Source organism: Phyllostomus hastatus, unplaced genomic scaffold (genome assembly GCF_019186645.2).
Source record: "Phyllostomus hastatus isolate PE091 unplaced genomic scaffold, TTU_PhHast_1.1 phas_scaffold_114, whole genome shotgun sequence".
In the NCBI taxonomy this organism is placed as follows: Eukaryota; Metazoa; Chordata; class Mammalia; order Chiroptera; family Phyllostomidae; genus Phyllostomus; species Phyllostomus hastatus.
In genome coordinates this window covers 3,249,733-3,266,638 of record NW_025334006.1, presented here as the reverse complement: position 1 = coordinate 3,266,638, position 16,906 = coordinate 3,249,733, and the positions used below count along the sequence as shown (strand labels likewise).

Below are 16,906 nucleotides of genomic sequence, written 5' to 3'. Positions count from 1 at the left end.
ACAGAGGGAGAGAGATGAACGCTCTCATATTGTTCTCAAATGCCAAAGGCAGTTCTTTGGCTTGGAGGCTGTTCCCAAACTGATGACTGCCATTCCTCGCGCCACCTCCACCACCCTCGCCCACCTACTGCCATCCAGTTCTGTCAGTTCTGGCAGTGGTGGGTGATCTGTTACCTCCAAGAGGAAGAAACGGAACGTTAAAATCCTTCCGAGTTAGGGTTCCCTGGCAGTAGAGAACCTGAGGTGTTCTGGGTGATAACAGAGCTTTAACTAAGGAAGTGCCCAAGAGTCAGCCAGGGACAACTGCCCCAGCCAGGTGTGCACAGGGACACCTGAGGGAGCGCTCCATCACCCCCACTGCCCCCCACAGACAGGCAGGACCTGAGCACACAGACCCAGGTGCACGCCAGAGTCATTTCGGAGGCAGAAACAGGCTCAGACCTACGTGATGAGATCAATATGCAAACCACAAAGGAAATGCTCACAGAATGAAAGCCCCAGTATATAAATAGCCTATGTTTCATTCAGGGCTATGGCAGGAAAGAGAATAAATGAGAAAAAATCGAAGTTGGGAAGGAAAAATTAAGTGGGTGAGTGAGGAAAAAGGGCTTGGCCCCGAAATAACCCCAGCAGGACTAACATCTTTATGTAAAATGGAGTTTGTTATATAAAGGGATTCACGGGAAGATAAGACATGGAAATGCGAGACTGTTTCACTATAATCCTAATACCTAACATAAGGGAATTCTGCTGGGAATCGGACTTTTAAAATTATTGTGAAGTTGTAAAAACACCCATTTGTAGGTTTTTGCCTTACAAAGTGAAGACTATTTTTTTTCCTTTGGGGCAGATATTTGGAAGACAAACTCCTTCCCATTCTTTTTTGGAAAAGCCTAACCCCCCACCCCCAACCTCACCACCCCCACAAAAAAAAAACAAAACCCAGTCGAAAAACTTCAGACTAACGTATTCAGTACCTATTTAAGGATGAAAAATGGCCGCATGAACAGAACTGTGTGCACAGGGCTAAAATGGGGGGTTTGTTTTTGTTTTTCTCCCAAAGCTTGATCCAGAACTGATCAACCCTTGAGATCCTGGTTTGTTCCTGAGACATCCTGCTTGCATCTCCAGACTTCTGCTCCCGGGAGACGGAGGCGGGGGTCTCAGGAAGGAGGTGAAGCCCTGTCTCCGCGCCCCCAGCCCCTCGAGGAAAGGCTGCATGGAGGGGACACGGTCTCGCCAAAGCACAGCCTGGATGGGCCATGGCTTGAGCCCGGATAATCCAGATTTGGGTCGATGTGCTGTCAATCATTGCGTTACATTGTCAGAGACACTGCAGACAGCCATGCTGTGAAATGTCCGCAGGAGGAAAGTGGGTTTTCACTGGCAGTCATCCTGGATGTAGTAATGGGTTTGTTTGTTTGTTTGTTTGCTTTTAAATGCCTTGACACAGGGCAGGGAAGTCGGGTCTGGACGCTCAAGCACGGAGCGGCGTGAACCAGTGCCTGTGGTGGGGTCGACAGGGAGGCGGGTCCAGAACGAGCAGAACAGGAGTCTCTGGGGTTAGGTTTAGGGCTGAGGCTCCGTGAGTCCACACACGCCTGGCAACAGCTCTAAGTCATCGTCTGTGGTTTGCTCGCTTTAGCCTCGAGGCCTCAGTGGGTTCCTCGGAGCTGAGCCCCGTGGTGACGGTTCCTGAAGGGAATGAGGGAACACACAAGAAGAGGGCACAGTGGCGGTCCCCGATGTGGTGGCGGACAGGACAGGCACAGGGCAAGTGCTCTCAGTGGTACCAGGCTGGCAAAGGGGCAAGATGAGGCACCAGGATGAGAAAATCTAAGACCTCTCACAGCCCTGGCCGGGGGGCTCAGTCAGTTCTAGCATCATCCCATCCACCAAAAGGTCTAGGGTTCGATTCCTGGTCAGGGTACACAACTGGGTTGTGGGTTCAATCCCCAGTCAAGGCAAGTACAGGAGGCAACCGATTGATGTTTCTCTTTCACATCAATGTCCCTCCCCCCCCCACAAGAATCAATAAACATATCAAGGGTTTAAAACAAACAAGCAAATAAACAAATAAACAAACTCTTAGAGAATACCCAGAAGGCAGGACATTGCAAATTCCTCAGAATCCCTGAAAGGTATTCTGACAGCAAGTTATTTCTAGCACTTTGGCTACTGAGAGTCCTTGCCATTATAACATAAGATGGAGAAAACAGAATGTAATCGAAGTTTTTTTAACCACAGGCTGGTGAAGGTCGGGATGACGCCAACACTGACCGAAGTCACTGTCACTAGACCTGCTGCAAAACCACCAGTTCTCACCACTCCCGGTCCCCTTCCCTCCCTAGTGCCCGAACGCCCTCCTCCAGCGCCTGTGCTTGAGGGCAGCTACATGCCTAGATCTGCGCAGTGACGCGGGAGCGGCAGTGGTAGCCGATGTGTAATTTCTCCACATCAAGCAGTTAACGTGGCTGCTGTCACCAGGCTGTCTTCTCCTTTGCTGCTGAAGATCCCATGTTGAGATGGGATGGCAGAATCACAAGAAGAAGGCGACCTGGACCCTGAGTCAAAGAGAGAGCAGAGCACTCCCCCCACCCCACCCCTACCCCGACCCAGCCACCCAGCCTTGCCTCAGACTCTGTGTGAGCAGAAAACACTCTTGTATTGTGTTGCACCCCTCAGATGCCAGGGCTTATTTGTTATAGCAACATGCTCCAGCTTGCCTATCCTAACAAATGCAAACCCATTTTATAGACAGCGAAACAAGGTTTACAAAGTATAAGACACTTGTCCAAGGTCAATAATCTATTGCTATGGGAGAGAAGAAATTCAAAATCAGGTTCTTCTGACTCCAGAATCTTAGCTCTTACTTTTGTCCATATATCACTATCATCATTATCATCATCACCATCAAATACTACCTGCACCTAAATGCTGATTCTAAAATACAGCTCTGCAGATGATGAATGAAGGCACAAAAAAGGAAAGGCCAATTCTAGATTTCTTAACCACTAAGAGTTGAAATATAAACAAAATGTCCCCAAATCATTACTTACATAATGCTATTTCCATTCTATTTTTTCCTGGTCCTCTAAAAACTTCCAAGTATAGATATATCCATGGTTGGAATGAATGAGTCAGGTACAAAACTGAAACACAGAATACGATTTAAAGGTGTAACCATTACTATGCAATCTGCTTACACATGTATGTAGAAAGAAAAGACTTGAAGGATACACCTGAAAGTGTGACCCATCCACCCCACAGACATCTGCTGAGTGTCTACGTGCCAAGTACTATTTGGAGCAGACACAGGGCACACACAGGACAGACAATACCTCCGCCTCTTGGACAGCTTACATTCTAGTATGATTTCCTGGGGAAAAAAGGAAGTCATAGGGAATTTTTATTTTCTTTTGTGTATTTTTTTACTTTTCAATTTTTTAAAAAGATTTTATTTATTCATTTTTAGAGAGGGAAGGGAGGGAGAAAGAGAGAGAGAGAGAAACATCAATGTGCAGTGGCTGGAGGTCATAGCCTGCAACCCAGGCATGTGCCCTGACTGGGAATCGAACCTGCAATGCTTTGGTTTGCAGCCTGAGCTCAATCCACTGAGCTACACCAGCCAGGGCAACTTTTCAATTTTTTAAAGACCTTATTTTACTGTCTATAAAATAGGTTTGTATTCATTAGAATAGACTAGCTAGATGCTGCTGCTATAACAAATAGACCCTGGAATCTAATTGGTTTAGCACAACTAAAGAGGATTTTTTGCTCACTCAATGCCTCATAGTATACTGCTTATATACCACCAAAAATTTATTTTAATCCACCGTGCTCAACCTAATTGCACCAAACAAATCCTGATCCAGCCCTTTTAAAACCTTTAGAGAAATATTCGTCAGAATTGAGAGAGAGCATCTTAAAGACACGTGGGTAATGGGAGGAAATTATGACTGAGGTTATTAACATTTTATAATTTACAAGTCACTGGTTTCTTCCAATAAAATTGCCAAAGAGATAACAATGAAAATTGAGTTGGATGACAAGATAATTTAGCATCATGCCTCACAGACTAAAACAGCAACCGGTGATTACATTTTCTGAACCAAATATTAACATATAAGTTATGACTGCGGGATTATTTATGGAAGCAACAGAATGCAGTATTTGAAATGGAAATGTATGGTTGCTGTATCCAGAGTGATCCTCAAGAATTTATGAATCCAGCTCCGGCCATTCTGCTATCATTAAACTAATAAAACAAAAGTCTTTCATTCGCCTACGATAAACAGCTCCTCCGTCTTCTGCCTTTCAGTGCTCAAATCATAAAATATCAGCTGTTTGTGTTTCTTCAATTTGCAAAACACAAGAGCAGAACTCTATGGTAAGGGGAGAGCTGTGGGGCTCTCCACCTCCCCCGCCCCTCTTCCTGGCTGATACATCCTCGATCACTTCTAGAGATGCTGTTCATTTTTCCCAAGCAGAGTCCCCCCTCCAGCCACAGGTGTCAAAGGGCTGTCGCTTCCCACTTTGAGATCCAACTGGCCCATCTTACCCAGGGTCTAAAGAATTCCTTTTTTTCTCTCTCTTTCACTTTTTTGGGGGGCGGGGGGGCTGCATAAAAATTCCTCGTTATTTTTATCCCTTTAGCTAACATAATATTCAATCAGGTGTAGGCAGAGGAAGTGAGAAGGAGGGCGAAAAGTGACTGAAAAGAAGACATTTTAATCCGGTCCAGCATGGCTCAGTTGGCTGAGCATCATCCCACAAAGCCAAGGGTCTCCAGTTCGATTCCCAGTCAGGGCACAGGCCTGGCTGCGTGAGTGAACTGATATGCAGGTTTGGTCCCTGACTGGAGCGCATGCAAGAGGCAACCGATTGATGTTTCTCTCCCTCTCTTTCTCCCTCTCTTCCCCTCCCTCGAAAAACAAATTAATAAAATCTTTTTAAAAAGAATAAGAAGAAGAAATTTTATAGGTTGAATGTTTAACCGAACAGGAATATTTACGTTTACCAACTTCAAACTTATCATTGTACACATGAGAAATCAGGATACCTGAGGTTATCCAAAATCCAACCCTCATTCCCCATCTGCAAACACACAGGCTATGCGAGTAGGGACTTGATCATCTTCACCATTACGTCCTTGCCTAGGACACTGTTAAATGAGTGAATTGATATGCAGTGCATAAATGCCATCCCTGAAGTGGAGACAATGTCCCGGAAGTCCTGACTCCGGATGTCGGTAGGGATGGGGCTGTTCCCTGCAATGACCGGGCCTCCGGTGGGACCCAGAATCTGGAGCTTGATATGCTCAGTGGGGTTGGGTACAAGCCGGAAAACAGGACCAGAACTGGCCACAGAGACCAGGAAAATGCAGACAGGCAGAGCACAGTGTCACGAGTGACAGTCGCCAGCACAAGGACACACCACTGCCATCAGAGAGTCCTCCCAAGAGGCGACTGGATGGGAACACAGAACAGGAGGCCCTAAGGTCAAGCACTGTCAGAAAAGCAGGCAGCCTCAGCCTGGGTAAGGGAAGAGAACATAGTCCTAGAGAAACCAAGGTAGAGCTGTCAACAAGACATAGTAGGTGCTCAATAAATACCACGTGAACGAACAAGCGATTACTGGTTGGCAGCTGAATGGAAGTTCAAGGCTTCCCCCATGACCTGTAGGCCATTTCCACATCTACCCATCCCTGTGCCTCCCCCCAAATAAAGCCCTACGGCAGCAGTATAAAAATAGGGGCACTCCAGCAGAGCCAAAAGCCCCACCCAACCTACCCCATATGCAGTCCCCCAGGGCAGCTGGGAGAAAACAGAGTCTTAAGTCTCTCCGCCAATACTTTACTCCTCCAATTGTGACATTGGGAATTCTGGAGGACAAAGAAAGAACTGGCATGTTAATGCAGGTCTTTAAAGCATTGAGACTTTATGCTAATAACACTGAGATGTTCTGTGCACCTCGGAGACTCTGGCTTAAAAATTGGAGAGAGAGAGAGAAAAATACTGTAATAGAATTTAAAGACCAGGCAGTCAGAAGTCCTGCGTTCCAGAGACAATTTTATACAGCTAACTAGATCTGTTGGCCCCAGTTTCTTCAGTTATAAAATAAGTGAGATATTAGTCGAAGATCCCTAATCTACTTTGGCTTTAATCTTATTTTGGTTCCTAACTCGGGCCTAAAGTGAGGCATCTCTGAGTCTATGGTAACTGTGCATCTCATGCCAAACAGCTGGCCAAGGCTCCTCCTACCCCTTCTTGGGAAGGAACGAGCCTCCTCTAGCACAGAAGCACGGGTCTACCTCAGTGAGCAGCGGGAGGCAACGGCGCTCTCCTTTGCTGCTACAAGAAGCAAGCGTCTCTCGCCACAATCTGTTTCTTAATTTCCATTCCAGTTTCCACCTACCACGCGGGGCTACAGAAGTCATTCCATGTCCTTTGAATCTCGTAACAATATGTACCGTAGTTTGCCGTGTATAACACGCACCCACATTTTTGTGCACATTCTACATGGGATTATCATACCCATTATTATACCCATGGTTGGTGTGTAATCTAGTATTATACCTATGTATAATGTGTATCCTTATTTTTCCCTCAAAAATTTGGGCAAAAAAAAGTGTACATTATACACGGCAAAAATACGGTATTTTTCTACTGACTCTATAGTGCCTGTCAGACATCCTTATTAAACAGCAGACTCCTCCTATTGGAAAGTTAACTCTCTGAGCTCAGGACGTATTCCATTCACCTGACCACCTCTCAGAGCACCTGACAGGCTACCTTGCACTCGGCAGGGCCTGTGAATATCTGTCCCTAGACATGGTGCAGGGGTCTCTCTCCTGCAAGTTCAGTTGGTTTAGAATCTCCTTGTGCACAAATAAGGACTCATTCTTCCATTACAGATCCCCTTAGAGATACCAAATCATTACGTTGTATACCTGAAACTAATATAATGTTATATGTCAATTATAACTCAATAAAAAAGAACCCCTAACTATTTCATATCACTGTACACCTCTTGAAAGTAGATAAAGGAAAAGAGTAAATCAAACCAGAACACGGCAACTTGAGTCTGTTAAGAGTCAAATACTAAATATTCTAGGCTTTCTGGGTCACAGAGACTCTGCTGCAACTACTTAACTTCACGATGTACTTGTGTTTCAATAAAACTTTATTCACGAGAACAGGCAGTGGGCCATATGGACCTGTACACTATAGTTTTCCAATCCCTGGATTAAATCTTGGAACATAAAAACAAGTATAAGAACAATTTATGATCATTTTGGCAGTCTCACTGAGAAACATTTGATCCTATATGGACTCTTAACACACTTGTTAAGAAAACAGACAACAACAATATGATAATAACAATAGAAAACTAAAGCAACATCTCCGTTCATTGATTATGTCTAGATACTAGCCAATCATTTCACTATATTTAATACAACGTACATATGACTGACCGTGGGTTTAAATACATAACCACAAACAATCTGTCAATATGTTTCAAAATCATAAATTCTGTCACAATGACATTCAGACTAAAACTCTAGCTTTTTCTGAAACCTGTCCACAGAACAAGCCCCCATTCAGCCTGTTCCAGAAAGGTTTTTCCCCGTATAATAAACCCTGGGGGAAACCGAGGAGAAGAGGTGGGCAATTAATTAATCATGAACATCTGTGGGTGGCAAACTCCCATCCCTCCCATCTCATAATCAATACAAAAATAAGAGAAAAATCAGATCTCACAATCTCCACAAAGGCATAAATAGGGGTCCTGATTCACCAACTTGAGTCTATAAAGAGGGGGAAGAAAGAAAGACCTACTATTGATCGGCTACATTTTTGGCTTTGGCTACAACTCAGAACAAAAACTAGGCAGTCAGTCCCTCGTTACTCACCAGCCATCCGAGGACGAGGACGCCGGCCCTGCGTGCCCGTCCTGGTTCCTGCAGCTTCTGCAGAAGAGGTTCATCCACCCCAGACTCATCCTTCCAAACAGCCGCTGGCACTCACGGACTCACACGCACACACCAGACACACGCGCGCACTCTGCCCGCCTGGAAGCCTGGGACTCTGTGTGCAGTGCAATCACCTCGACTCCTCCCCACGAGGTCCCTAAATAATAAACCAAGTTAAGCTCCAGTGGTCTGACCACCAAGAGAAGGAGAAAGAAAAAGATCGGGTGCCTCTGCCAAAAGATAACAAAGGCTGCAAGCCGATCCCCGGGAGCTCGGAGTCGGTTTAAATGGCACCAGGATACTCGCAGATCCAGACACACTCTGGCGCTAGACACTGGCCCGGAAAGTGGATTAGCTGGGCAGATGGCATTAGACTTGGAGCCGGGATCCCTGGGAGAGTCTGCCAGCTACTGTTGGAGCGCCCACCAGGGTATGCAGGAAGCCTGCAAGAACTCCAAGGCCTTGCAGGACCCAGCTGCCCTGTCCCCAAGCAGTCTGCCTATGAGTGCGCACGCACACACACACACACACACACACACACATTCAGGGGAAGGTTTAGTCAGCCCCTCCCTGACAAAGGATGCAGAGGGGCAGAGGGGCAGAGGAGTCAAAAACACCTAGGGAGGAACGGGGTGTAAGGTCTGAGCCAGTCTGTACCCACACGAGGGACTGATAGAATGTTTCACGAATTCACTTTGCATTCTCTGTGACTCGAATTCAGTCTTTCTCTTTGCCAGGTTCCCAGCCCCAGGTGAACAGAGGCCATGGATGAGCAACTCCATTCCTGAACTAAAACCTCAAGGACATCAGCACTGTTATAACGGCTCTGGGGGCAGGTCCCACCGGCTCCCAGAGAGCAGCCCCACTGAATGGCCGAAGAATGAGAAAATGGCCTCAGGGCCACCAGTCCCACTGAGATGGGGCAACCAATGATTCTGCCTCAATATTCTTATTTAAAGGGGAAGGAAGAGGGGAAGTTGTTTCCAAAAAGGGAAACTAAGTTGTAAATCGTCAATGAGAAGCAAGAGAACAGCAGCAGCAAAACAACGACGAAACAAACTACCTAGTCCAGAGTCCAAGAAGACAGAAAGAGCGTGTGAGGGAGGCGAGGGGACACAGCTGGCCGAGGACAGAGGGGGCGTGGGCCACCTCAGGGTGCCCCCGTGCTCGTCCTCCCACGGCTAATGCACTCCCACCGGGGGGAGGGTGGGGGTGCGCCTGCCTCCCCGGCAGCCCCTACCCAGGCCTTGCATCTGCCCCTCCTGTGACTTGGGAATATAACACAACTGGTCCCCTCTGCACGGAGATCGCCACCTCTGTGTCCTGCACCGTGCCTTTCCAAGTGGGCTTTTCAGAGGTAAGCAGACACGGGTGAGAAGGGCAGCATCGGAGTCAGCCGGGCAACCGGCCCAGGATTCCCCCCCGGGACGTCTGGAGCCATTCGCTGGCTGACGTGCTGCAAGGACAGTCTGTTGCACCCTGTGCACCTGCAGCTGTCCCCGGGTGACCTCCGCCCCCTCTCCGTCTCACCTCGGGGCACCTGCCTCCAATAACGTCCCTGGTGTTGTCATTCACCTCATGGATAATTGATAGCGTGTCAAGCTGATGCTAAGAAAAGAACAAGGTGGTGAGTGTGTGCCTGCTATAAATAGACTCACGACATGACCAGCATTTGCCAACTTTTGAGCGAAGAAAGGCAGAGGCAGGCACGGCAGCTTCCCCCAGGTCCTTGGGGGAGCTGGCTTCTCACTGGCAGTCACAGCCCTGTCCAGTGGCCTCAACCCACCGCAGAGGGCTGGGATGATGAGGCTTCTCCCCACCCGGGAGCCAAAGTAAAAATATCACACATGCAGGAACTTGGAGGGTTGTTTGACAGATGCAGCAGAAAAGCTTAACAGCTTTAAAACATTTGCCTTCTTCCTTCCATTGTTGTCTTTTTCTCTTTCATGTGTTAAGCACTGTAAGTCTGCATTTTGCTCTTGCAGGCAATTCTGGTTCTAAGCTTTTGTAGACACGCACTCAACCCAAGCAAACAAAAACGTTGCTGGCACCTAGGTGGGCTATAAATGCAGTACATGTCAGACCTGGCAGACACCGAGAGGAAAAAAAATTTTTCAAGGCCTGTAGCCTCATGAGGCATTAGTCAAAAAGCCTATAGTTACAAGGAGCAAAAACCAAATCAAAAGAGAAAGAAACACAAATGGAAAAATTACACGGATGCAAGGCCTTTCTCAGCACCTCCCACTGTTTGCCACCAAACAAGGGAGCCAGCCCAGAGCAAAATTTAGATTAAGGCTGTTGCCTTCCCACCAATACGGCCTCAAGCTGGTTGCCTTTAATTGGGGGGTGGGGAGGCGGGGAAAGGAGGGGGGTCAGAGAACAGAGGCAAGCGTGCAAAGCTTTTCAGGCTTAGAATTCACTTCTATGTCTACATGGGGATCTTCGGCTCGGTTACTCACATATGGAACAAACTGGGAATAAGCCGAACTGAATGAACTTAACTCTTTGGGGGCATTGAATTGCCAAATAAACAAGCCCAGTCTAGAAAATTCTGTAATTGTCCGTTCCCCAAAGTGACCTCCACTTGCCCAACCCTCCACCCACAAGGGGGCTGTGAAAGCTGTGCAGGCCTGGGGAAGGTCACCCTCATCTGTGGTCACTTCAGCTGTGTCACAGAGAAGAGTGGGCAAGGAGGAGGGTGGGGAGAAGCTCCAGGAAGAGACACACCAACTGCGACCACTGTGAGGAGTCATTACATCTCAGGATCATGGGAACTGACTGCATCAACTCTAAGCCCTGGTGTCTACAAGCAAAGCAGCCAACTAGAAACACTGGAGCCCTGGCTGGTGTGGCTCAGTGGATTGAGTGCCGGCCTACAAACCGAAGGGTCGCCAGTTCGATTCCCAGTCAGGGCACGTGCCTGAGTTGCAGGCCAGGTCCCCAAGGGGGCGCACGAGAAGCAACCACACATTGATGTTTCTCTCCTTCTCTTTCTCCCTCCCGTCCCCTCTTTCCAAAAATAAATAAATCTTTTAAAAAGAAAAGAAAACACTGGAAATGTAAAGGAAGAGGCTTGGGTCCAAGGTCAAGTTCCTAAATGGGTGACTGAGAGAGCCTTTCGGTGTTGCAAAAGGAGGTCAATCTCGGAAGACTCTTAGGAGACGTGTATTTGGAGCCAGACATTCACCAAGCACATCAGTTACACTAATTGAGTTCTTCCTCAACAACAACTGACAAAGAATTGTAGCTTAGCAGGCAACAGAACCACGGGTGCACACGCATCCCCAATAAACCTGTTCCCTGCAGAAGCCTCACGACCACAGCAGACGGATCTCTCCCCGGTTTCCAAGTGAGCATCTCATCAATAATCCAGCCCGGAGATCAGATGCCAGGACGTGCTGCGCCCGCGCAGGCCAGCATGACCCCGGGGGCTCCTGGTTATCCCGCGTCGAGTTCCCGCCCAGGGAATGATGGAGACGTACCCTTGGCTGCACAGCTCTTCTCTGATTCATTTGTAAGCCACACTAATAATCCCGTGATGCAAGCACAGGGGAGGGAAATCACTAAGGAACCGTCAGAAAGGTTATTTTTTGCAAGACATAAGGGAATGATTATAATGATTTATTAAAATCGTACAATGTGAGAAAGTAAGATTGGCAAACAAAATCCAATTAAGGAATTCACCACGTAGAAAGGAGCCGCACTCCTGTAGCCTGAGGCTGACAAAGGAGCCATTCAGGAAACGGCTTTCTATGCTCAGCTTACCCGGGTAAACCTAGTTATTTTCCATGCCGTGCTGTTCTTCACAGAGCTATTTAACTTCAATCATCTCTGGGATCTAAAAGGCTAAGTATTTAGACTTGCGGAGATTTTTTTATTATTTAAATTCCAATGTTAACATGAACTTGCCTTGTGTTGAATGGATTTAAGTGTTGCTTAATACAGAGTTCCTAGAGCTAACTCAACATTTCTACCTTCTTCCCTTGCCTCCCCCTCCCCTTCTCTCCCCTGACCCCCTCCCGTTTCCCCTCCTCTCGGCCTGCTACATTTACTCACCTTCTCTGTCTCTCAGCATGCCGGCTCCACATATTTTGGGTGCGTTTCTGCCAATGTAAACTGTTCATTTGTTTTTTTTTTAATATTTCCCTTTTGTATGTGGTTCTTCTCTGGAGGGTAGCAATAAACATTCTCCAGTATCTCAAAAGCAAAGGAAGGAAAAGGTGCCTTATTGATACAGGGTGCAGCCAAGAGCGGGGTACCAAATAGGGATTTGGAATGGGGCCCAGAACTCAAGGTGTCTAGGAAATATTAGAAAGACATACAAGATGTCCTCACCCCTTCCCCCCTCAGGTGTGAGGTGGGGGAAGGGACACATGGAGCAGGAACATGGAGAGCTGTTTCGTACAGCAACAGCTCTGCAGCTAATCCATGGCACGGTCACTTAACATATCTATAACTTTTAACTGGCTGCACAGATATGTTAAATAGCTGTGGCCACTCTCTGAGACAGGGGGATGGAAGGAACTTCCCCCCAAGATGTAACTGGGGTGCAGGTCCCCCAAGTTACAGCGCCTGCATGAGAGCTTGGAGATGATTGGCTCCATGACTGGCAGCCCAGTGAACTTGGAATAATACAGGAATGCTGGCAGGTGTAACTGATTGGAGGAGGAGTCGGAAATGGGGGTACAGAGGGAGATTGGCACGGGGATTTAAACCCAGACACGGCAGCCATTGAAGAGAGAGCCACCAGCTTCTGGCAGAGTGGGGACCCCTGCAACCATGTGAGGGAGAGCCGCTCGGTTTTGCCAGAGTGGGGACCCCCACAGCTTTAGTAGGGGAACCACCATGCAGCTTTAGCAGAGAACCGCCACTCGGCCAAAGCCGAGTGGCGACCCCCGCTCCCAGCGGCTTTGGTGGAGAGAACCATGCGGTTTTGGCCAGAGTAGGGACCCCTGCAGCTTTGGTAGAAGAGGACCACGTGGCTTTGGGGTGCTCCCTTTGGCCACATGGCTTGGGAAGCAGGAGAAACTTTGCCTAGAAGAAGGGTGAAAGAATTCTTGCCAGTAGGCCCTGAGAAGGTGCCACATGGCTTTGGATTGATTGGAGATCCTGCCTGGACAGCAATGGTGACAGTGTCAGGAGTCTGGATCCCGGACATTTGCTTCTTTTCCTGAGTTACGGTGCCCTGAATTAGGGCAGGGGGAGAAGGAAGCACTGTGGGTGTCTGTGGGTATCCTAAAGGACTTTGATATTTTAATGAAGACGTTAGGTCACTACTTTAAGTCTGTATAGCTTTAAATAAACATTTCCTTTCCTTTTCACAAATCTCTGGCATTGAGAGAAGTCTTTCCTATAAGGCCAGCGGACATAATGAACCTAGTGGGGAGTCCTTTCCGTCATTGCATATCGGTGTACCCCCCACTTGGCTCGTTTGTTCTGTAACATTCTGACTCTTCAAACCTCTCTCCTGGGGCTCAGGCTCAATTCTGCTCCGCATTCCCCAAGGCTGCGTTCACCTTAATCTGCGGCCCCTCAGGTCTCCCCCAACCATTCCAGGGCAACCTCTCCCCAAATCCACCAGTTCTGTCCCGAAGGCCAAGGCTCTGGTGACGTTTCTCAGTCCCTTCTACAGCCACCTGCACAGGTAACCGTGTCCTTCTCTTTACCACACTTTCTTCCTGGGACGTCCTGAGTGGTTCTGTCCTGGTTTTTCTATCCGCTCTCCGTCCCGGGCCTCCCTTCTTCCCGCAGTAACTGTCGGTGTCCCCGGGTTTCTGTGCTCCCCTCTTCACAAGATTTCACTAGAAGCCACACAGTTTCATGCTATCCCCTCTCCTCAGTGGGCAAGGAGTCCCAGCATTTCATCTCTGCCTGAGACCTCTCCCCTAAACGGCTAGAAGTGAATAGTTTACATTCAGAATGTCCAAAGCTGTACCCATGATCTGTCCCTACACACCTGTCCTCCGACCTCTGCCTCCTGTGAGAACAAATCGTTCAAGCCGGGGCCTGGAAATCAGCCCCATACACCGCTCTTCACCCCTCTCACAGCCAGTCACGGCATCCGCCCTCCTCCCCCACCCCTGCTGCTGCCACTGCGCCAGCCAGTTCAGGGCATCTGCCCTCCCCCCGGGTCTTCCTGCTCCCAGTGCAGCAAGACAAGTTGCTTCCGGCTTAGGGTGCATTAGTGGCTCCCCATCAACTACAAAGTAAACCTCAGCCCCTCCATATGTGCCTATCCCACGAGTCCCTTTCTACCTTCTAGCTATCCCAAGTTATTTGTGGTCTCCCAAGTGCATAAAGCCATGCCATCCCTCCCTGACTATTCTTTTCTTTGGGGGGGGGGCCAGGGAGGAGGGCAAGAAGTGCATCCTCTGTCTGTTTTGACTGGGTAACTCTTTAAGACGTATTTCAATTGTCATCTGCTCCGCTCCATGAAGCCTCCTGTTATGGCCTGAACGTTTGCGCCCTCACCCCCAGTGTGGCTGTATTTGCAGGTAGTACCTTTAAGGAAGTCATTAAGGTTACATGAGGTCATAAGGGTGGGGCCCTGATCCAACAGGATTAGTGTCTTTACAGGAATAGATACTCCAGCGTGTTCCCCCTCCCCCTTCCCCCCCCCCCCCCAGCAATCTCCGTGTATTTACTGAGAGGAGGTCCAGTGAGGACACAGCACACCCTGGCTGTCTGCGGGGCAGGAAGAGAACCCTTATCAGAAACCCAAACCTACTGGAACCATAATCTCAGGCTTTCAACTGCTAGAACTGTGAGAAAATGATTCCTGCTGTTTAAGCCACCGCGTCCGTGCTATTTAGTTACGGCAGCCCAAGCTGACTCACGCACCTCCCTTAGTCCCCCTCCTGTCACCCTAGAGAGACTGCATCAGCCTCTCCTACAGCTTGTACCACTGCCCGTCTGCACAGCAGCCGCCATCCCGCAATACAACCTCAAGTCTTTCCGTCTTTCCCGGCTACTAGCTGTAAACTCCTTAACAGCCAAAACGGGTCTTTCCATTTTTATGCTCTTTTCCTTGGTCTGGCACAGTATCCACCCAGAGTTAAGCGTTTAATAAATGTTTGTGAGATGAATGAATCAACTAGTAAATGAAATGAGTGAAACTGAACCTGTTTCCTTTGAGTTTGCAGGTGGGTGCTCAGGTGTGTAGGGGTGTGCGTGGAGGGGGCCTGTACGTGCATGTAGAGCTATACAATGACACGGACCAGGGGTGTCCAACCTTTTGGCGTCTCTGGTCCACGCTGGAAGAAGAGGTGCCTTGGGCCACGCATTAAATACAGTGCAACACGTAATCACAAAAACATCTCATACTGTTTTGAGTTAAGTTTACGATTTTGTGTTGGGCCACATTCACAGCCATCCTGGGCCACGTGCAGCCCACGGGCCATGGGTTGGACACCCCTGGTCTACTTGCAAGGGGTCACAGCGCAAGGAAACCAAGGTGTTTCACCCACTATTGCAGAGCCATTTCTCCGTTCCCTCCCCAAATCCTCCGAATTTTCCTGGTGCAGCTCCCACACAGAAGGTATCACCTTATATTGTGTTATACCTCCGTCTCGTCTCCCTTTGTTTTCCCTCCATCTGAGGCACTTAGCCAGTCACCTCCCACGGCACACAGTTCTATTGCCCTTGGCTGGCACTGACAACAGGGAGCCAGGTTGGAGTCACGGTTTGGACATCTCTCTAAACCAATGAGGTCTCGACGTACAGCCTATTCCCCCGGGCACTGGGGATGCTGCCACCGCTGGACACAGCGACACGTTTACGAGTTATAATGTAGCTGGGAAGAACAAGATGACTATATCCACCTGGTAGAACTTGGTTTAAAAAAAAAGCTTTAGGCTTATAGAAAAACTGGAAAATCATGCTTGCTTTTTCCAGCTCTGAAGCAGACCTTCTCGGCACCCTGGGGAAATCAGTCCTTTCTCTGTTTTCTCTTTCCACGGCTATTTATGACAGCTCAGGACAGGGAGCTCAAGCCCTGGATCTCTTGTTTCACTTTCCTTTGTGCGAAAGAACCTTCTTTTCCCAGCAGGTTGGGCTTTCCGTGCTAATTTGGGAAAGTGATTTGGAAATGGGTATGAATCTACTTTGCCACCTCCTCCCCAGTCACAACGGCCAGCATCTCAGGACAGACAGCGGTGGCACCTGTGCCTAGAGCACCAACACGGTTCTAGGAGCCCTGCAGGGGTGGGGGAGGGGCCTGGGGCGCAAATCTCCCTGAAAGTCACTTTGCACCTCAGACCGTGGCCCAAGTACACGTGGCTGCAACGTTTACTTCTGCCGGCAGAAGCTTGGAGGGGGAAGTGTGGTTAGAAAGGGAGGAAGAGCAAGGACCCTCAAAGCCACGTTTGCAAAGCACTTGACACCGGACTGAGAGGAAGTCTGATGTGTCCCTCTCCGGCGGTGCCGCCCACACTGTCATGGGTGACATCATGTGGGTGTGACGAGAAGACACTCAAGCCAAAAGCACAGTTTGTTTGTAATCATGACAATTTCTTCCATTTCCCACTCAGGTGCTTTTGAGCTTACTCAGAACTGAACAACTGAATTCACATCTTTAAAAAAAGTATCCACATTCTAAACTGACAGTGGTGCTCAAGCAGCTATGGAAGTGGTTCACAACACAGCAAAGGCAATGGACTTCCAAGAAACTCTTAGCTAATCACAGGCCTGGGCTGGGGGAAGAGGCCACACACGCACACGCACACACACGCACGCACACTGTGAGCATCCTCGGAAAACGGTCTTTACGGGCTCACGCCTCACTGTGCGGCAGGGAACAATGTGGTGCCCTGAGAAACTACAGAACAAAAAGCCAAGCTCGGTGTGGTGTCTGCCACCCCAATGGAAGTGAGGAGCACTGAGGAGAAGAACACACACGTGTCCTGAAGCCACGGGGGTAAGGCGGACTCCCCG

At 48.6% G+C, this 16,906-nt stretch overlaps 1 protein-coding gene across 2 annotated transcripts in view; it reads right to left on the bottom strand.

The window, feature by feature from the left end:
- Nucleotides 1-16,906, bottom strand: part of DGKI (diacylglycerol kinase iota) — a 403,697-nt gene that overhangs the window by 304,499 nt on the left and 82,292 nt on the right. The window contains exon 1 of one of the 2 annotated variants that reach the window (XM_045855646.1): nt 7,916-8,016. The exons of the other annotated variant lie outside the window; for it this stretch is intronic. Within the exon in view, the coding sequence (XP_045711602.1) occupies nt 7,916-8,004 (89 nt within the window). The 5' untranslated portion in view covers nt 8,005-8,016. Of the gene's footprint in view, nt 1-7,915; nt 8,017-16,906 lie in introns of those variants that run through there. 2 annotated transcript variants of the gene reach the window in all.